The following is a 22,016-nucleotide window of genomic DNA, read 5'->3' on the forward strand; positions in this document are numbered from 1 at the left end:
CCGGTCTGATTAGGAAAACTGCCCCAACCCATCAAAGCAATCCTGCCACTTCCTATTTTTCTGCCAAATTTCCCAAGAGACAGTCAGCTACAGAAAGGAGTGTGACTTCTGAACGCGAGCGGCAGAAAGCCGCGCTGCTGCCACGACGCCGGTGCGTCCCTTGGCCACGGGCAGACGGAAGCGCTCGGCTCCGCCCCCTGCCGGGCAGCGGCGGAACAGCGGCGCAGCGCCGGGCATTGTCCTCAACATCCTCCGGGAAACACCTTCCGCTCTCACGGCACCACAGAAGCACCGCTGCGCCCGGGATGCGCCCGGCTGTTCCTGCTCGCTATCCAGGCTAAAAAACAGCGGGGATCCTTGCTGCAGTTCTACAGTAGTCAAGTGCTTAGCTCTGATGGGGGCTCCCTTCCGATTACTGAAGTCAGCAGCAGGATTAACTTTAGTCCGCGACATAATGAGATTAATCTCAAGACTTTCGCTGCTGTTATTATCTTCGATCTCTTCTACAATTAAAAAAAAAAATCCCACACCCTCGTGACTTTAATCACTTAGGTATAACAACATCACTGTTTTCTTCTCAAAAAAACCCCAAATAATCAAACACAAACACCTTAGCCACGACTCATCACCATATACACGAGATGTGTTCTTACCCAGTTTACTAAAAATCACCAGATAGGAACAACTTGCAATAGCATCACTCACATGGTGTCCGGATTTCTCCCTTGTGAAGACTTTTTTTATTTTCCCCTCCCCTCTTTGAAAAGAGACAGAGAACAAGCCTCTGACCATACTCTGTAGTCTCACTGAATCTATTTTTTGTATACATGGATGTATACAAGGACATAAAATGAACACATAATTTTGAGTTTATATGATAAAATTTTAACTCTTAAAAACTGCTATTACTAAACTGTCTGCTGACAATTAACTAGCATCTAGCAGTGGTCTCTTTGAAATGCTAATGCCACTATCCAATAATGAGATTTTTTACGTAATCTCACGTTTCAGTTTTATCTAACACGGCAATTGGTGGCTGCAAATTTGCTTCCAAACGCAGGGAAACGCAAAGGGAGAGTTTTCAAGAGCTTTATTAGGAAGCCACACGTCCTTGGTACCCACCGCTGTGAGCCTGGCACTGAACTTCGCCACTTCCCCTGCAGCTCGCAGCCTCCGCGCCCCATCCCGGGGAGGAGAACTGCTCCCTCGGCATGTGGGACTGATTGTCTTACGGAAACGAGGGATTTCCCTCCCAGCCGGCATACTCAGAACTCGACCAGGGAGAGTTTAATCCGCTCGCTGACATCTGTCGCTTACTTTCTAATAATGTGGTTTGGAACTCGCTCAACAGCAAGAAGAAGAGCGAATCTCCAAAAGCGCGAGTCGGAGGAAGCCATGAGGAAGCGGCAGCAGCCCCTGCCTGTTCCCCTCGCCGAGGGAAGGGGCTGAGACAGCGGCTCCTGCACACAGCCACTTTTGGGCCGGTTTCGCACCAGCTTTGCCAGTGACACATAGTGCTGAGACTCGGTGACCGCCTTCAAACTTCTAGAGCGTAGCTTAGCAACAAAAATGAAAAAGAAAAAAAAAACACCCTAACCAAAAAAAAAAAAAAAAACCAAAAAAAAAAAAACCCAAACAACAACAAAACCCGCGAAATCCGCCGAATATCCTCGAATATCCTGCGCCGCCCGGACTCCAGCCGGTGCCGCTCGCCAGCTCCGGACGCACCGCGCTGTCCGCCCGTCCCCGCGGCACCGGCCGCCTGCCAGGCACCGACCGCCCGCCCCGCACGGCCCCGCGGAGCCCCCCCGGGCAGCGGGCACCGCCCGCCCCGCCGCCCCCAGCGCTCCCCCGGCGGGATGCGGAGCGCAGGGCAGCACGAAGGGGCGCTCGGCGCCTCGCCGCGCTCCGCTCCAGCGGGGGCTCCCTGCCCACTGCCCCGCGCCCTCACCGATTTTAATCCTGACGCTCTGGAAGACCCGCAGCCCCTCTTCCTCCACCGCCATGGTGGTGGTGCCGCCGCCGCTGCGCCTGACACTCAGCAGTGCTGGAGCCCCGCCGCCGCGGAAGCGCGGGGACAGAGCAGGACGAGCGAAGGGAGATGCTCCGCCAGACGGGAAGGAGCAGAGGGCGGCCGGACGGCTCGGGACGCGCCGCGACCGGGCTGGAGCGAGCGAGGGACGGAGCGGCCGCGCAGCCCAGCGGAGCGCAGCGCCCGCGTGCCCCCCCGCGGGCCGGCAGCGCCCGCCCCGCCGCCGCCCCCTCATTGGCCGGCGGGGCGGCGGCCGCGGCGCTCATTGGCCCGGTGCCCGCCGGGGGCGGGGGGAGCGCGCGGGGGGAGCGCGGCGCGCGGCAACAGCTGGAGCGCGGCTCCCCCGCGGCCCGGCCCCGCCGCCGCTCCCGCCCCGCCGGGACCCCCAGCGGGCAGCGCGGGCAGGGTGAGGGCTGACTAACTCTGTGGCCCCTCTCCAGTGCCGGCCCGGAGCAGCCGCCGGGAGCAGCCGTTGGCGTCATGGCGAGAGAGAGGGAGGGAGGGAGGGAGGGAGGGATGTGCAAGTCCTCTTTTCCCACACAGCCATAAAGAGAGGGCACTAGCGATGCCCCAGGCTGAAACCCATTCATTAGTGAGGAAAAGAAGTCCTGTATTAAATAAACAAACCCGTTTGGGCGCTGGGAGCAGGCCAGTCTGTCTCCTGGTTCCATCTGATCAGCGGCAAAGCTGGCTCTACCTGATTGCACGGGGAGAGCAGGGAATTCAGATTTCCGACTTGCATGATTACACATTAAACAGCAAGAAATAAGACCTGTGTCAGTGTTCAGTGCCAAACTTTGGGTCTTGTAAAGTCAGTAATTGAAATACGGCTTCCCTAAAGGTCTGGCAAAAGCAGAGCACGAAGTTCAGTGGAGGTCTACAGATTACATTATTTCAAAAACTAAAAAAATCAAATTACCTTTGGTGCAGTCACAATCCTCCGTAAAGAGGCTTGGAACATCCCTATGCAGAACAGCCCAGTGACATCACACTCCAGCAAGTCGGAGAAGTACAACAAAATGCTCTTTCTCAAGCCTGCAAACAAAAAAATTCAATAAAAATAAATACTTTCCCATTCTAGCTCTAATTTCAGGAGTGAGAGAAAGGCATACACACTGAGGACAATCTGTACATGCATTAAGAAGCTAGTAATGAAGGACAGCAAGAAATCAGAAGGCAAGTCAGTCCGACACAGTATGAAGTCTGTACCAAAGAAATTGTGCACGCAAGCTTGATGAATACAGTTGAGCAGTCCATCATTGCTTGAATCATGGAAGACACAACACATAATAAATGCCATTTATTACAAAAAAAAAAAAAAAAAAAGGCAAAAGGTGAGATATTGAAATATGGAAGAGCAAATGAAAAGTTGGGAAGGAGCTACAACAGCAGAGGAAGTCAGCTTGTAGGAAAGCCTGAGGCACCCGAGTTTCCCACACAGGTATGGGCCTAACTAAAGGAAACTGGCAAGCTCACAGCCAAAAAAGGAAGCAGTGAGTTATCTTAAGGAGCTGCCTGACTTACTGTGTCTTCCTTGTCTGCATAGCCAAGTGACATATGTAATTTGATAAAAATAATTTTATAGCACAGAACTCTAAAGAGATTTTATAAAGTACAGGCTTCCATTTAACAACATCCATGCTGTAATTCCTTCTTCCTCGCTGTAATATGCCCAATGTCCTCTGTAACCTCATTACACCCATTCCACCATGTGCCATCTTTTCTTCCATAATGCTCCCAGCTCACTGAAACACTTCAGCTCCTCTGCCTGCTGGTCCTTTGCATCCCCCAAGATACCTTCAGTGATCCCTGCCCTAATAACCTTTAGCATTTTCTGCACCATAACCCAAATTTCACCTGTCTCAATACTTCTGATTCCCCTGTTTTTGTCTCACCTTCCAGCTGAACAAAAGGCAACACAAGCAGCAGTCTGAACAGAAACTACAAGAATACTGATCAGAGAGCTCACATTTTAAGCACATTGTCTCAGACTGGCTAACCTGATGTTGCTTCTCAGATGCTGGATGTGACAAACAATTTTAGGGTATACACGTCTGTTTTAACATTGTACATGCTCAGATATAAAAAGAAATATACAAAGTCTGTTGCTTTTACTCCTTCACCACACATGCACACACCTTGAACATACTGGTACAAAGTAAGTACAAGCCCATTGGGTCATCTCACTGAAGAAAAATGGCAATCAACTGTCACACACAATGCTGTACACAGGCACAAAGAATTACAGCTATAAGCAAGTGGATAATGCTTAGCTATAAGCAAAGGTAAATGTATCCTATGCTTAGGATCCTTATAAATCTTCCTCAATATCAGGGAGAAAGCTGCTTCCATGCTCTAAATATTAGGGACATCTCATAAAATATTTTACTTCTGTGTTTGCCTTTGCTACAAAAGGACTTCAGCTGGCCTCATTTCCCTGTTGGAACCTTTTCTTATCTGCAGAAGGTTGACCCCAAAATTGTCATTAAAAAAATCAATTTTTCAATTCTCTTCCCAGCATTTGCTGCTGTAAGAGTTGTTCTCAGCAGATACTGAACAGACTATCCTTCCCAATTTGCCATTGCGTTCTTTTCAGTCAGCCATGGCTCCTCTGTCTATATCCTTTATGTCCAGGAAATGAATGAATATATCTACCTATAATACAGTCATTATATGTTCACAAAAATCAAGCTATACATAAATTTCCCACCCCTTTATGTGCACCCAAATTTGCAGTCAAAGCCCACTACCTCACATCTAATGTCATTTGACCCAGCATAAATTCACCTTATAATCTGAGGTGCTGGTTTTCTCCCACACCCTAACCTCAGGTGTTGCTTGCAACCTCTCCCTGTGCTAACGCTGGTGCTCACAACATATTTATTGGGTAAAAAAAAATACTCTGTCATGACTCCCATTTGTGTATTATGAAAAACAAGAGGCCTGTAAGCCATGTCACTTGGAAATTCTTTACCCATGATCATAAGCAACCTGATCAGAAAGCATCCCAGTCCAAAGGTGTGGTTAGGGCACAGTGGCATGCTGGCCAGCTTTAGCAATTCATACCTGCCCATGGCTACACTTCCAGGCTAGTTTTCAGGATGGCCTTGCTTTGCCAAAAGCATAGATATGTCCAGGAAAGCTGTGGCAAAATTTAACCATAAACCCAGCCTTTCCTGTAAAATATAGTGAAGCACGACCAACTTCCACACTTAAGCGTAACAGAAACTACCAAGATGCCTGCGGAATCAATTAGCAACAATTGGAACAGACCAACATTTAAAAACATTAAAACACCAAAAAAAATTAGTAAACAGAAAAACAACATATAGCAAGAAAAAATAGGGAAGTACCTTCTTAGACTTTTCACCATGGAATAAATTAAGATTCCACACATGAAAATCTACAAATGGTTGCTTGCAGCTCTCTGTGCTGTCCAGCTACACTTCTGGTTTCCCACCAGATCTTTTCTGCTGAAGCTCTTTGTCAGTGCTTTTGTGTATCAGTGTGCTAGTTTATTTTCTGTTGGATCTTGTTTTCTTGATATACAGCTGAAAGCTTGTTGCTTCCTCTGTAATAAACATGTCTCCAAACGTTATACAGTCCAACAATGTAAATGTAAGCACTGTTTCAAAATTCACATAAATATGCATTTTTAAAGATGTTAAACACAGTATAAAAAACAGCCAAAGAATGTGTGCTGCTTTTTCAATTTCTCCATTGCTGAAATGAAACCTCAGCAGCAGCATCACATATGTATGTGCATATTACACATAACATGTGCAGGCAACATGAGGTTCGCAGCTGCAGCAGTCTGATCAAAAAAATCTAGGCAAAGTGAAATACTGGTTTTTAAGATGTGGATGAGTCTGTTAGCGACAACGTCTTTCCCAACTTTCTTCATCCAAGCCATATGGGTTTATATTATCAGCTCTTCAGAGGATTCTTGAATCTAAATTAGACTACAAAGAAGGTCATTTTCTGTGACTCATTTGTGCCAAGCAAGGAAATAATTTCCTCTCTTGATCTACATGATAGCTTTCTCTTGGGAGGAAACAGAATATAAGAAGCTCTCTAATCTCCTTTTGCATTATGCAAGAAACTAACAAAATATGAACCTTCTATCCCTAGGGTAGCACAAAGCTGCTACCTATATTTATGTGAAGGAACAACACATTTAAGACAAATCTGAGGCAATATCACTATTATAAAAAGCAAGATGATGAAGCAAAAATCTGATGACTGAGCAAGTCCTGTAATTGAATTCTAGGAAGACATAGACAGTTTTAACAAATAATATCTAATAGGCCTAAAGGCAGCTACTATCCATATAGAGATGCTGCATGATATGACAACTACACTGACTAGGGTGACCCAATAAACATTTATCCCTGATAAAGTGAGTGGAGAAGCAAAGATGTCTTTGTCAGAGCCTCAGCTTCCTATTCCCTGTCTGAGAGGTAAATTCAGATTTTGCATTGATATCTCTCACAGTAAGATAACAAAAGTAGCTGGGTATTTTTGCTCCTGAAGTCCTAGAACCAACCAACTGGTCAGGGAAAGGCTGCAGTCCTTCCTTCAGTTTCCGTGCATGGTGAGATATGGCAGAAATATTCCATGCAAGTACGAAATTAAGACTGAGTCTGTGATTACCTGTCTCCCAAGGCTACGAGTTCACATCTGAGGTAGCTACAGAGGAATGACGAAACAGTAGTGAAATTACTTGTATGATTAGTCTGGCAGAAAGACACTCCAGCCATTACATGAAATAAAAGAAGAAAAGAAAGAGAATGATGACAAGAAGAAACCTTTAATTAGCAAAATGTCAGCAACAGTGACAAGAAAGCACAGATTTCACAATAACACAGAAATGACAAAGTTTAATTGAAGGAGAAACATGGGAAAGAGCAGGTACTACTGAGGTGGCTGTTACTGTACTCTGTGTATGTACCAGTATTGATGCATGTATGGCACACTCACACACTGGATAAAAATAGATCTATGCATCAGAATCAGGAAAACCAGGGATTGCATTGCAGTTACTACACTTAAAGAAAGCAAAGATCTCCCCTGTGACCCCTGAGTACAGGAAGTAAAGCATGTCTACCTGTTTTTCTTACTAGTTGCCTTTTCAAAAAATCCCACATTTTTGTTGCTTGTTGCTGGAACACTGGGCCAGGAAGAGGCCAGAAGGGGGAAAAGAAAAATGGCTTTAATTACAGGAAAAAGGGCCCAGTAAGAACTGGTTGTTACAATAGCCAAGAAAATACAACTAACTTTCATGGTATATGTTTTTTTACGTTTTAATTTTTTTTTCTCTTGTAATTCTTGTTCATCACTTCTAAAAATCTGTCAGTCTAGCATTCTCCTAAAATATGTATCTATGTTAAAATCCAAGTTATTACAGCAGCAAGCACAGAACATTCAGGATTCCAGTGAAGTTTACCAACAAGAAATATTTTCTGGTTAAACTTGCAAAAACACTGTGTTCTGGGCCATATCTGCTTTACTTGAGCCTATAAACTTTGCTTTCCTATTAAGGAACAAATCCCTTTATCCTTCCATAAGAGATTATAATGTAATAAAACTGCATTAAGATCTTACAGAAAAACAAACAATAGAACCAAAACAAAACACTAAAACCCCCAGCGATTATGTACAAGAATGAAATATGGTGAGTTTTTCTGCAGTTTAAAAAGTATGCATCTATTCTCATATCTTCCACATTAACCTTCTGTGAAACTGCTAGGTGAAAACAGCAAATAATATTGAGAAAGAAAAACTGAACAGCAATAGGACTTTCTACTGTTTTAAGAATACTGAGTACTTCTGTTCACAATAAATATATGGTTATACAAACAGGCATATAAACAACCATATTTCACGAGTCATTGCATATTGGCAGCCATAATCATAATTTTCATATCTTCTTTGCTTTTATGTCATCACCTCATCTGCAGTGTTCTCTGTTCTTTATGGTAATTTGACAAAATGGGATTCCACCCTTACTCTCCAACTCCAAGGCAAAGTTTCAATGACCCTCTGTTTGGCAGCACTGGTAGTATCTCTTCTGGTAGGACTGCAAGGAGATCTTTTACCCTATCTTCGCCCTCTTATCCACCCCAGGGATTGTATAGCCAGCCAGAAGAAAGCCATTGGGATTATACTACCAACATCCACCCCAAAACACACATAAAACAAACACTTCGGTGCCTCCGAGATGTGTTCCAGTTTTGTGCTATAAGCAAGACCTGTAAGACAGATGCTATGAAGTTTACATTGACTTTGTGAAGCTTTGCATAATTCGCCCACAAGCAGCAGCACACAGCTATCCCACATGCTGCTGTAAACCTTGAACAGACTTTTCCATGTAGTCACGCGTTTAGTATGGGTCAAGTCCTGTGGTCTTCCATTTGCTCAAACACCCCATTGAAGCCAATGCTGGAAGGTCAACTTGCAAATGCCACCCTCTCTCTGTGTGGTGAATAGCTCCTATTGAACACACTGGCATTACTCGTGTGTGAGTGACTACTGACAAGAGTGAAAGGAGCAAAATCTGGTCTTCATTAAGGACTGCTAATCTGAAAAAAACTCCTTCAGTCGGTAGTACCACTCAGGCAGAGCAATCCTGCCAGTGAGAGGCTACATAGGAAAGGCAATATAGCACCATTTGTCACTATATTTTAGCACATAATTCTTTAAAGCATCAGTTAATTATCCAGGCATGACTACATGGAGGAGCTCTATCCCACCACAGTTGATGAGCAAAGATAATCTTATACCATGAAACACAATTAGCCAGATGGTTATTTGGAGGTTTTTGGAATAGAAACAATTTCTCTGATCTGGGAGATTAAAAAAAATCAGGGCTGAATTTAAAAATAAAAATCATACCACACTTGATACCCAAGTACTTAATTACATATTTTCATGGGTAACTAATAATGGGCTCCAATTACACAATCTTATTTTATTGCTTTTGGAAACATATTTATAGCCACTAGATAATGTGAAGATTTAAGTCAATATCTGAATAAACAGCCTGGAAAACACATCATTTGTACCCAGATTGGGTTACTAGCATGATTATCATCTGCCACCTGCTGGAAATAGATGTGATAACGCAACTAAGTTCCACAGATGGAAGGTCTGGTCACTCAAGGAGCAAGCGGAAATGTCAAAGAGCAAAATATAGTCCTTGTACCCAGGAGCTTATTCCTCTTGCACCCACTGGGAAAGATTGATTTGCCAAAGGGGGATATTTGCAAGCATCCACAGAGAAGCCATAACATGACTTTGTTTAAACAAACAGAAATTTAATTTGCTATTGAGAATAAAGTTATCTGCCTGAGTCTGACCAGAAGGCAAGATATATAGTCTGAAACTAATGCACCCAGGTAATCCCATCCCAGTCTGTCATAGCTGTCTTACCACTGCTGGAAATGGGATGACTGCAGGTCCCCCTGCACCATCCCCACAAAGAATTTCTTCCTCTATTCATTACAGTCTAGCATTGTCTTCAAGCCTCATTCAAAGAGATTGACCACTCTGGCTTTATGGTGGCCCATAAAACCCTCAAGGACAACAAAACCTGCCCATTCAAAACATCCTACTCTCACTCAAAAAAAAGAAAGGACAGTGTTTGTACATGGTATTCTTCAGAGAGCCAGAACCTTGTAACTTGCTTCCTCTGTGCCAGCAAACCAAAGTGAGTAATCCAAGTAAGCCAGAGGGTAAATACTCAAAGGCAGCACTGCAGGACTGGGCTTCCTCTCTCCCTTGTGTGGAACAGGCTGAGCAGTAGCAGGACACACAGGTAAGACTAGCAGTTCTTGTCAGAGGGCTGGCTTATTGTGTCCCACTGGCTGATGACAGGACTAATTGTATTTGTGTGATTTTTCAATTGGCAGGTCTCCCCCAGCCAGTAGGGAGAATGAGACAGGTGCCACTATATTAGGGATTCAGACCTTTTTTTCTTTTAACCAAAATCAAACCCAGGCCCTTAAGCAACCAATTTTTGCATGCCCAAAGGTTTAGAACAGCAGCCCAAAGTTGGTGTTTAGATGGTGCTTGCATTCAGGGAAACAGTGCCTTTCTCTGCATACCTTTCAATTATTTCTGAAGCCAAAAAATAAAATGAATAACAAGAGAGAATAAAAGGGAGAATGAAAAATGAAGATGGAGAATAAAAAGTGAAATTATTTTTGAAGGTTATCCACGTCTGTGGGATGGAGCGGAGAAAGAAACAATACATATCCCAGGACTTAATAAAATTCTAATTAATACCTCATTTTCTCCGCTAACTTGTTTTAGCCATTATAAAGCAATCAGCTGTTCGTAGCAGTAGGAATTTATATCAGCCCTGAACGCAGTATAAAAAATCTAAAACATTGAGCCACGCACATTAGCAAGAATTAACACAAGCATGCACTACCACGTGACTCCCATGGAGGGGAAGGGCCAGGCCTGCAGGAGCACCATGTCCCACTGCAGTGTAAAGTATTCCCTCCAGGAGCACTGGTCACAGCCCATGCATCCAGAACAATGTTTCTGTTGGCATTTGCTTTCAGTCTAAAGCCTTTGTTGCTTCACCGTGCTTTGTCTGTTCTTAGGAGGTCTCTGTGCTTCAGGCCCCTGAGTTTCCTCCTCTGTGCTGCTCTTAGGAGGCTGACACCTCTCTTACAGCAACATGGTCCTTGCCTGCGCTGGTAAGTGGCCCTCATTCCAGCCACAAATTTAGCTATGCCTCATGCAGACAAGTTGGCTGAGATTTACTCCTGTAAAACTTGGCAAGGGTCTGATATAAAGAAAATAACCAGAAGTAAAAAAACCCTGCCAGCTAAAGAATCAGCAACGCCCTCCAGCCTGCACGCATAGCAAATCACCCAGCCCTCTATACCCAGACATGCTGGCCTCTGGCTACAGACCAGCTGTTCAGCAGCAAGAGCCTGCCCCACCCAGGTGCCTTCTCCATGGCCAACACCAGGACAGGGAGGTTATTACCCAGAAAGTGCTCCCCTCCTCAGGCAAAGGTGGGGGACAGGGCCCTGGCCTTATCTCTGTGTAGGTACTGTGTGTCATTCATTCATGCAGCGAGACCAGCCTTCCCCAGAAAGCTAAGGACTGCTGCACAACCATACAGACTTCAGTGCAGGAGCTCAGTCAATTGCTCAACAGCTGTGTCCTGCCCTGTCCTCTCCCTCTGTGTCCTCCTCCCACGTCAAAACCACTGAGGAACATTACCTGTCAGTGCTAGTCTTCTTGGCAATTTTTCTGTAGATCAAGGAAATTGTGTATTTTAGTAAACATAGTCCAAAAGATTTAAAATTGTATATATAGATAGATATGCATATAAACAGACCTCTGTGTGATTATAGCAATGTCTTTCCCTTCCTCTTCCTCTCTTCCCACCCCCTTTCCCTTCTCTCAATTTCTCAGACAATAAGTGGCAAACAGCCTCTTTTTTTTACCCAGCCAAAAATTAATTCTTGCTCAAAACTTCTAGAAGGGGTCAAGTCTAAAGGAAGCATCTGGTCAATCTGCTTTTGTACTGCAGTGGGAGCCAGAGCCCTCAAGTCCCCTCCCTCTGCACCACTCAGCACTGCAAGTACTTGTGCCATGCCAGGGAGGCTTTACTCACACACGTGCACGAGGACATCCCTGGCCTGACTGCAGGCAGCCCTTAGATGGAAGCCCCTAGGTGTGCTGCATGCACAGACAGAGCACATCCAACTCATCCCAGCACGGCTTCCAGTTGCCTTTTTTAGCCCCCCGAGTACAGATGAACTCTGCAACTACTCAGTCAGGTCATTTGCTTGTGAGTTATCTGATAAGGGGGTGTGCTTGCAGGGGCAAAGTCACAGCATAGGGTCCTATCACGTAACACACTGAACAGACCAAACAATAATTTGGCTTCTCATAGCATCTTGAAATGCCCATCCAGGGATAGGCAATGAATAAGGAAGACTGGGCTTGATCCTCAAGCACACCTACAAGTGGCTGCCATCCTGTGAATCAGTCTGTGCATATGTTCAAAGTCAGCGTAAAACACTTCATAGAATAAAGTAAGAAATTGCCACAACTTTAAAATAGCCAGGAAAGCTGTCAACAACAACAACAACAAAAAACACAAACAAACAAACAAACAAAAAGACATATTTTCCTCTTCATACATACAGAAAAGCTTTAAAGCCTTAGAAAATGTACACTCACCATATTGCATTTTCTTGCTAAATATACGAAGTTCATGGCAAGTGAAAAAAGTGAAAAGGCTTTTCTGGTCATGGTGAGCAACAGCACCTTCAAACACACGATCTCTATGGGGTGCGCCATGGCAGCAGAAGCATTGTTTTTAACTTAATCTGGAACCGTAACTTATTGGTGTAGCTAGTTCCTGAGCCAGCCCAAGCTCTTCTGCTGGCAAAGGGGGTGGGAGAGAAAAGGGCAGTGACTCACTAATTTGCAACATAGTGGGAAGTAACTCAAGAATCAAATTCCTAGCAGCAATACCACCTGCAGAGCTTACAGCCCTATATATTGTATGCACAGGTTTGCTTAAAAATCTGACCAAAACAAACCCAGAAACCTATGGAAGCCATAGAGTGCTGAGATCTCCAATGAGAAGCTGGGCACGCTCCAAGATTAAGTGGTTCTGGTATTGACTACCTTGCTCTTATGCTGCAGAAAACACAATTCTCTCTGCTGTGTGTAAAAGCTAAATGTATTTGTGTCTTAATACATAGTGGAAAATGCATTTTTTGCAAAAATAAAAATATTCCTATGTTCATAATCTACTCATTTCTCATCTGTTCTTTAACAAGTACCTTTTGCTATTAAGAAATTACATGCAAGTCCAGTCTGCAGCTTTTTAAGGATGCTTCAGAAGACTGCTTTGACTAAGCAGTGAAGCACCAGTCTAAAGAATTCCCTGCTGTAGCTCTAGGTTTAGAAGTGAAATTAGATCTAGAGGTAGGACCTACTGTCCCTGTCTTCCGTCACCATCTTCTGGACCTTAGGTAGCTCAGCATGAAGACAACCATTGAAACTGCTGAGTTTTTCTTTCCTTAAGTCAAAATAAAACCCAGCAATATCAGAATCCCCCCAGAACCCAGTTTAGAATGCATATATGCACAGTTTCTGAGGGTAGAAAGAGGCAACCAAGGAGGAAGTTTAAAGCCACTTCCCTTCATGGAGTTTAATTCAGAAACAGATGGGAACCCGTGCCAGGTGATTTCAATTTCTTATTGGGCTGTGTTTCCATCAATGTAAGAGTCTATGTTTTTCTTATTTTTTAAGGGCTTAATCAAAATCAACAAAAAGATAATGATATCCTTCAGATCAGTCCATAACAGATCATTAAACACATAGCATTTAAAAGACCAAGGCCAAGACCCTGCCAAGAACTTTTATTTGTTCAAGAGCAAAATAAAATTGTGTTATGTGCACAGTTCAGTTTTATATAGGTATTTGAAAAAATGCACTTCAACTCTGTACTCTTTATTATTTTGACTGACACTCTCCACATCTTTCTTTTATATTAACAAGAAATTAAGAACACAAACAGCTGAAAAAAACCACTCTTCATTTCCTTCCATCATTTGTCTGAAAATAAGAGTATTTGCCTTACAGCTCAAAATTAGTAGGTATCAAGATTTTAATTATATGTCTGCTTCTGTTGTGTAAGCTCCATTTCACACCAAGTGTAATAAAAATCACTAATGCCTATAATCAACCTTACTTCAACCACTGAAATGAAAAAGGTTATCAAGATACATATTAAAAAGAGCACTGGCCCTGATTCTGTGTTGGGTAGTTGTGTGATAGATGTGTTGCTGCATCCACATGAAACACTGCGTAAGATCAACCTGCACAAACAGCTTTGAAGTAAAAAGGAATATCCCCAGGTTCATCCTTGAACAGACCAATTTTGGTTATTGAATTTTGGTACTATCTGCCACAGGTTCCCTCCCTACATCCCAGTACTCTTATATAATGTGCATTATTCTACCTATTTTAAAAGACCCATGGCAGCTGCAAGTTGTAATTCAAGTCTTCTCCTTAGGAACTAAAGATCTTACAAAGAAAATACATGAACCAAAAGGAAACTTCTTCAGCAATCTGCCAGACCTAGCTTCAGGGCGCTCCATACCATGAGGACATACATCAAATGATCTGTGTCAGCTCAAAGTCATCTTTGGAGGAGGCCAAGCTGACCTTGAAGAAGCTAGAAGAACCTTGAAGCTAGAAGAACCTTTTCTATTTTTGAGAGGGCCTGAGGAAACATCTTTGCCCATTCACTTTTCTGCCAAATATTGCCTAAATGAAATCCAAGGTGGTCCTGCATGAGAACCAGTAGTCAACTTGCTAAATGGCTTTTGGAAGCCTGTCTGCTTTTCTCAGCTGTCAGATGTCAAGCAGAAAAAGAAAGGTGAAAAGGCTATTAAACCGCAGAACTATTTCAGTATGAACACATTTGCCCTGGCTTTTGAAAAGTGTATTTTTAATCAATTAAATAAATGTTTGAAAAAATTTGTTGCAGAGCAAAAGATGACACTATGGGTTTGTTCAGAGCATTACTGAGGTGTGCCATTCAATTCAAGACTCAGTAAATATAGCCCATTATGCAGTCCTTTACGTATTTGTATGAACTATTCATAGAATCATAGATTGGGTTGGGTTGGAAGGGACCGTAAAGATTGCCTAGTTCCAACCCCCCTGCCATGCATCTTATTAATGGCTTACACCACTGTCTTTCCTTCACCAGTGTGAAGTAGAGCTGGTTTGTGAAGTATAACTGGTAATCTATTTTATATATGAATAAAATACTCTTTGCTATAACATTCAGTTCTTGTTTTCTATTTGTTAAAAGTATTGTTTAAAATGCTACCACCAGCTATTCGTTCCTTTTCTGTGCAACGATGCCATGACAACCCCCACGTGACTGGCTACAAGCATACCACAAGTCTCCAGGGCTTTGCTTTAGAAAAGACTCAGACTGGTGTTACTCATGCTTTTTTTTTTTTTTTTTTTTTTTTTTTTTTTTTTTTTTTTAATAAAAGAGCCAAGTTTCAGAGATGCTTTATTTTGTGGAAAATGCATCAAGCCTACCTGTCAATTCTACCATGCGGCAACAACTCTTTCAGCTAAAATGGGACAAAACAAAGTATGAAGAACACAAGGAAAGGGTGGGTACAACTGTTTGATAAAGAGCATGTTCTTTAATTCTTCATTAAAAATTATGCTTACCCAAAAGGACTACAGCATCTCTCTATTCATTCTTAATGCATTGTGAAAGCTACTGTTGAGCAATAAGGTACAAGAGACATGTTTTGAGAATATCCAGAAAATATATGTATAGCTTTTGTGTCCATTTAGGGCATCATAATGATTTTCACCAAATTTAGAAGCGAAAAAGATTTTGTTAGTCATTTGCTCCAAATCAGTAATAGTGCAGGACTGTGCCTTCTTCAAAATCTGTAAGCAGTGAATACCATCAGTGATGATTCAACTGTATTGCTACCTTAGGAAGATTGTATCACAATACAATTAGCTTTAATATGAAGAAATAGTTCTTCATTATTTCCAGACTGAATCTGCTTCATTAGCTGTGTAAAAATATCTTCCTTCCTTCCTTCCTTACTTCCTTCCATTGTTCCCCTAATTTGACTTGCAGGTGGAAAAAAGTTAAAGATGAGGTAGAGAATTGAATTTGACATATGTTCCTAACTAAATTCACAATATTTAAATAAATAAATTTATTTCTTTATGAATTAACCTCAAGAGGCTCACTACTGTTTATAAGCATGACTATTTAAGCAGTGGCTCTTTTAAAGCAGGGAACTGATACTAGTGTAGCTGAATACTCTCAGCATCCACTGTCCATACAGAACTCCCCTTTGTTCAGTGTACAGAGCAGTGTACTTCATATATGCATGAAGGGCCAAGAATAGAGGTTAGAGATCACCATGATATATAGTGAAGAAAAGTATTTATAGAGAACAAAATATTTCCCATGACTCAACTGCTCTTGGATTAAACACAACTATTAATTTCTGAGTGCAAGCAAAGAGAAAGAACAACTATCATCTTGAGCAAAGGATGGCTTAGAAAGTACAGAATTTTGTTTCTTATTATGGGGTTCACACCAAGCAGAGATTAACAGTGACCAAAGAGTGGCCTGTTCAAGTGCCCCTGTGTTGTCATGCTGGTGCTTCTAAATTCATGTGCTGGTTTCCCAGAAAATTCACTGTGCCTTCTCCTGGCACAAACACAGGCTTGGTGCACTGAACACCAGCTACCAGACCAGAGGTATCTGCAGCTATGGTACCTGGGGGCAGCAGGGCAATTTGGCAGGTTGTCCTGAATGACACAGCCCCCTGGGGCCTGGACTTTTGATCTACCAAGAGAGACAGAAATCGCTCAGAGAAAACATAAGGGTCTGTGCTTGGTGATGTGAAAGCTTTGCATTGAAGGAGCTCACAAAGAAAATGAACCAGAGCAAGAAAGAAAGGGGAACAATAGGAAGCAAGGAAGAAAACAAGGTACACTTCTTGGAGAAAAGATGGCAATGTTTAGGGATAAGTTATCATTTTCTCCATGCTGCAAAGGTACAAAAAAATGTCAGCATGTTTTGATGAACACAAGAGTAAATGCATCCAGTCTGAATAATTTTGCTGTATTCTTAATAGAAGAAAGGAACAGGGAAAAAAAATATCAAAAGTTACATTTCCTCTCTGCAACATTCTGCATATGATTAAATATAAAATGGTTCCAAAACCATCTGTAAAGTCCTGAACAGAGATAATGGTGGGCTTATAAATGCCAGGTTTACCTTTTACAGTTGTGCATATAAGAATGAGACAGAAATTTTTCACAACATTTTGCAGAAAATGAAATTATATTGATATGAATTCTACTGAAGAAGTCTGGTTTCTAAAACCACCTTTTGTTGTTTCAAGTTTGAAACTTCAAAAAACTCAAGTTTTTGCACATCTACAAATTAATATCAGAGTTTGAATAAATATCACATTTTGTTCTTTGCACTGGTGATTTGTACTGACTGGTACAGTAACAACCCTCTTTTACAAATTACATGTCTTCTTAAACTTATTTTTTAAATAACTTAATAGTATGCTAATTAAAGGCACCTGAAGAATAAGAGGAGATAGCAGAAGCCAAAACTCCCACAGATTTTCCAAGTTTAGTTTTGCTATCCAGTAAAAATCACCTGATGGGCTCTAGAAAGGATGCAGATGAGCCCTGTCATCATCCCCTGAAAACAGTTGGAGTTGAGAGCAGTTTCCTTCTGGGATCCCACCTCCTCTGAGATGACTGCCACAAAAAAAAAAAACAGCTGAATGTTTTCACAAGAAGCCAAGCAGCTCAAGCAAGTTTCAAAGTTAGAAACTGCTAAACGTTATCCCAGCCAATGCTGTAAATCATTCACTCTGTTCTAAAAGCAAGGAACCTGTCCTGATAGTATGTATGACAAGTCTGCTATCAGGGATTCAAGCCTGGTCTTTGGCTCTTTACAAAGGTGCTTCAGAAAGAGACATGGAAGACTTCTGTTGCATTCAGGCAGTGCTTTGGTCATGTCCTACGCTGAGGGGTTTGTGTTGGTGATGTGCTTGCTGCTTTTACTTGTCAGTCTCTTATTTTTCAAATAGCAAGTATTTCTCTCTTCTTTCCATATCACTGACTCTGCCTGAGTTGGAAAAGTTCATGTGTAAGTTATGAGAGAGGGAGAATGTATTTCATGATAAAAATCATGGTATCTTTGCTTCAACTGATGCAGTGTCACTCCCTGCAGAAGCCCACTCTGAGACAAAGTGGTCTCCCCTCTTAATCCTGTCTCACTCCGTTACCAGCTTTTCTTCCATGGGGTTTACTTAGTCCAACACAGCTCACAGATTATTCTTCTCCCTCATATGTTGCACAGCTATTTAGGTCAGATGGAGATAAATATTATTATGCCACTGAACTACCAGCTACCTGGGAATACTTTCAACACAAGAAGTACTTTTCCACTATTCTTACCTCTCTGGCAGCATCCTAAATATGTAAGCTTTTGGAAGACCTGACTAACCTTAGGAGTACCTAGGGCCTTCTTACACTAGTCTCTTTATTTCTGCTGGATGCCTAATAAAAAATGCCTGCCTTCTCTTAGACAGTCATTTCTGTAGCATAACGTCAACACAACTGTAACCAGACTGTATGCATTTTCTACATTTTTCCAACATAAAGAAGACTTTGCATCTCTATCAGACTTCAGAACAACTTTCTTTAACGTTTCCATTTTCCACTACTCTTCTGGGCAAGTCTGGCTTTGCTGATACAATGAATCATATGTTTAATAGTGTTACTGCCGGCTAACAAAACAGAACACGGGAATTAAAAGATCTTCTGTAATGATATGCAGGGTATTTCCAACGAAAAAGGATAAACATTTCATTTCTGTTTCGGATCCAGACAGCAAAACCATTAGTGGACACGTGCCCCACAAAAATATGGCCACCTCCATCAGAATCTAGGAAAGCTGAAGGTATAGTATTGGCTGTTTCACTGGGCCTTCACATCTCTTCTCAAAGGAAACAAAGAGCCTACCAGATGGTCACGATTTCAGGGCCTTTTTTTTCCCCTCGGTGAAGTGATTGTTACAACGGGACTATCAGGATCCATGAATAGCACATTCCCGGCAACATTAAATAACTTATTTTATCTTTATGATTATTGATGAAATCAGAGTGTTTCAGATTAACAAGTGCTGAAGTGTTCAAATAGCCTCCTAAGATGTACTTCTGCACAGCCATGAAAATAACATTGCAAATAACAAGAATAGTACAATCATCAAGATGCAGAGCAAGGAACTGAATAATAGGATGTTAACATATTCAAAGCATAAGAAATAACAATGGGTAGCCTTGAATGGCAGATATCCTTCAAAATCTTACTGTTCCCAAGAGAATAATTTTTATTAAAGGATAAGAGTGGAAAAAAAATTGTTAGCTAATTATCTCTGCTCACTAAAAGGAAACAACAAATAAAAATAAAAAAAAAAAAAGGAAGAAAACACACCACCAAATGTAAGCAAAGTAGAAAATACGTGCAGCAAAACCCCATCAAAGACTTAATTTCCAACACAGAGCCCCTCAGGCAATGGGAGCATAACCCATATAAGGACTTCAGAATTAATTTCCTTAAAATTGTTTATCATCTCACTGTGTGACATAATAATCCCCAGGCACCTTAAAATCATTTCACTAGCAAAACAATTCATTTCTTCTTCATGCATAAATTCACATGCTATATTAGGATGTGGGTTCAACTGCTGCTGTTAATTTTTTTCCCATTACTGTAAAAATAATTGCTTAAATTCATTTGAAAATGAAACATTGCATAACCCCACACACACAGATAGAAAGAGGGGAGAAAAAAATTTTTTGAATATTGTGTTATCCAGTTCTTCTTTACAATCATTCTCCAGAGGGTTATTAGGTCATGGGATGACTTAATGCACTGATTTTAGGTACCTTTATACTACAGTGCAACCAGCATCTGGCCTGCTTTGGTTACAAAGCCCAGCAAACAAGGCAGATGCACTAGATTCCCTCCAGAAACCTGCTCCTGTAACATTAGCCACTCAAAATTGTCAGATCTGGATGAGCAGGATTTACTATTTGTTTTGTATAGGACTTAAAATATCTTTGGAGTGCCTAGGATCAAATATGGGGAAGGAAAGGATGAGAAAGAAAAAGACTGAATTAGTATGCTCAAAACAAGACTATTCCTTCAGTGATTCTGTTCCAAGAGCTGTTTGAGAACGAGATGTTGAAGTCCAGCTATGAAAACTGTGCTTTCCCTGCTTTCCTCCATGCGGCCTCTCTCTGGTCATCTTCAATTCAGCCCTTCCTTCAGGAAAGGCATTGTTGGGCCTCAGGTAATCTTATAAATAAGTTTTTCTCTTCACCTCTACCTCATTCCTTCCCAAACCCCACAAACACATATATTAGTAATATCTTCCTTTTTAAAATCAAATTTTAAAAGGTTTAAAATCATGATAACAATGAAAAGAACTAGCTCAATACTTCCTCATACGTCTGTCTCCATTTGTTCAATACACCCAGTTGTTGCTTCTCTACTTACACCAGACTGCAATCCCTCCAGGACAAAAATGGCCTGCAACTGGACTTAATCCAAATTTCACTGAAGTCAATGGAAAAGTTTCCATTTGATCCAAAGCCCATCAAAGATAATGGATTGACTTCATATTGACTTCCCAGAAGTCTGGACAAGTCCCATCATGGGCTTGTACACTGTCCATAAGAATCCTAGCTTTTGATAAGAGCCTATGAAGGCTGCTAGAGACAAAAATTACAATGATGATTCTGGAAAATAAGCTGACAAATATTCATAGAAATTCTGCTTACACTGATGAAATGCATTCACTAATCATGCAGGCTGTGGCTGTGGTTGCAGGAGAGTGTTTCAGGGTCAAATTCACAGCATTGCAAAGGGCTTTCTCTCCCTGTGTCACCATGAAAATGGTGAAAAAAAGGGTTCTCTCAATAGTAGCACAGAGCTTACCTTATCAGTGTCTTTTGCATGCTGTGTAGAGAAGGGGACAGCAATTTTGAACACCCCATTGGGTATCCATGATACATCACTGCTGCTTGTTATGCCTTTGTAAAACCAGAATAATTTCTTCCTCCCTTCTGTACACAAAGTTGGAGGAAGACCAACTTTCTGCCACTGAAAGAGACAACTGTTTGCTGCTGGAGAAGATGTCCTGCATCATGAGAACAAAGGGACAAACTGACAACAAAAATGACTATAAGGCCAAAAGGTAACATCAGCAGCACTATTTCCATGTAGTTATCAAGTTTCCTTCCCGGTAACAAACATAGCTAAGGATAAACTGCTCTGTGAGGACACATTTAAAAGGCAGCCTAAGGTATAATCAACACTTCAGAAAGCCATTTGCTTGTTCTGTCACATGAAATCTAATGCCAGGTCATTTCCCTCCTACACTCTGTTGAAGAGAAGATGGATTTAAATTAGTTTTTCAGTTTAATAACTGAGGGAATGAAAAAAAAATAGAGAGGGGGAAACATTGCCCTACTTTAAGAAAATAATTGAAGCAAACCTGTTGTGTCTCAGCAAAGCTGTTGATCCTGCTAAGTGAGTCATTGTTGCTGACTTTGCCAGTTTTTCCTACAGACACCACCGGAAAAAGAGAGACCCAAAGCTGAGAGATGAAGTAAAGCCAGAGCAAAAATAGAATTTTTTTTTTTTTTTCTTAAAGTGGAGCAGGAAGCAGGCAAAAGTGAAAATTTAATTTACTGCTCAAAGGAGACCAAGCAAAATGTGCCTTGAAGATTTATCACCAGAGAAAACCATCTTAAATACTTTTGATTCAGGAGGAAATTCACATCCCAAATAGGGCACAGCAAACCAGCCAACAACAGGGACAGGCTTTTGAAGTGAAGGGTTTGTATAGCTCAGGTGGTGGTTGTTATCTCCTGTGATTCATTTGCAGCCAGTCTACTTCATGCTAGACTGGCTATTTACCAGGCCCCAAAGTGTCTCCAGACAGCAAATGCTGCTCATGTGAAATGACCCAGGTAGAACTCACTACACATCACTGTCACGAATATCCTGACATTTGCACAATTCCTATATCTGAAGCAGAGCTGGTCATGGCCACATCATGAAAATCTACATTATAGCACTTACAGCTTGTCACTAGTGAATAATATCCAGATCTGTGCAGGCATCAACAAGCATCAGTTAAATTCCACTGCTGAAGCTGTGATTCCACAAGATACGGAAGGAGCAGAGCATCCTGCTCCTTTCCATTCCTTCTCTCTGTTCATGATTCCCTGTTTCTTTCTTTGGATTAACTCTGATTTTCACCAAACCTCTCCATTAGCTAATTAAATTTGTGACAGCAGCAGAAAATTAACCCAACAAAACCAAACAAACCTGG

General features: G+C 41.9%; 2 protein-coding genes across 6 annotated transcripts in view; one reads left to right on the top strand and one right to left on the bottom strand.

Moving 5' to 3' along the window:
* RASA3 (RAS p21 protein activator 3) overlaps positions 1 to 13,124 on the bottom strand; it is a 144,438-nt gene extending 131,314 nt beyond the window's left edge. Inside the window, exons 1-5 of one of the 5 annotated variants that reach the window (XM_069004726.1) lie at positions 12,856 to 13,124; positions 12,245 to 12,445; positions 11,276 to 11,305; positions 2,952 to 3,067; positions 2,660 to 2,729 (exon numbers count right to left, since the gene is read on the bottom strand). In XM_069004726.1, coding sequence (XP_068860827.1) covers positions 2,660 to 2,729; positions 2,952 to 3,067; positions 11,276 to 11,305; positions 12,245 to 12,254 — 226 coding nt within the window. In that variant the 5' untranslated portion in view covers positions 12,255 to 12,445; positions 12,856 to 13,124. Of the gene's footprint in view, positions 1 to 1,951; positions 2,221 to 2,659; positions 2,730 to 2,951; positions 3,068 to 11,275; positions 11,306 to 12,244; positions 12,446 to 12,855 lie in introns of those variants that run through there. The other 4 variants (XM_069004733.1, XM_069004742.1, XM_069004759.1 and 1 more) reach the window with 4 other exon arrangements.
* Positions 13,125 to 17,982: 4,858 nt separating this feature from the next.
* CFAP97D2 (CFAP97 domain containing 2) lies at positions 17,983 to 20,877 on the top strand. Its single transcript, XM_069027478.1, is given in 4 exon segments — positions 17,983 to 18,046; positions 18,450 to 18,519; positions 18,521 to 18,572; positions 20,755 to 20,877. Coding segments are annotated over 4 exon segments (309 nt in total).
* The last annotated feature ends 1,139 nt before the right edge of the window (positions 20,878 to 22,016 follow it).

Source organism: Aphelocoma coerulescens, chromosome 1 (assembly GCF_041296385.1).
Source record: "Aphelocoma coerulescens isolate FSJ_1873_10779 chromosome 1, UR_Acoe_1.0, whole genome shotgun sequence".
Lineage (NCBI taxonomy): Eukaryota > Metazoa > Chordata > Aves > Passeriformes > Corvidae > Aphelocoma > Aphelocoma coerulescens.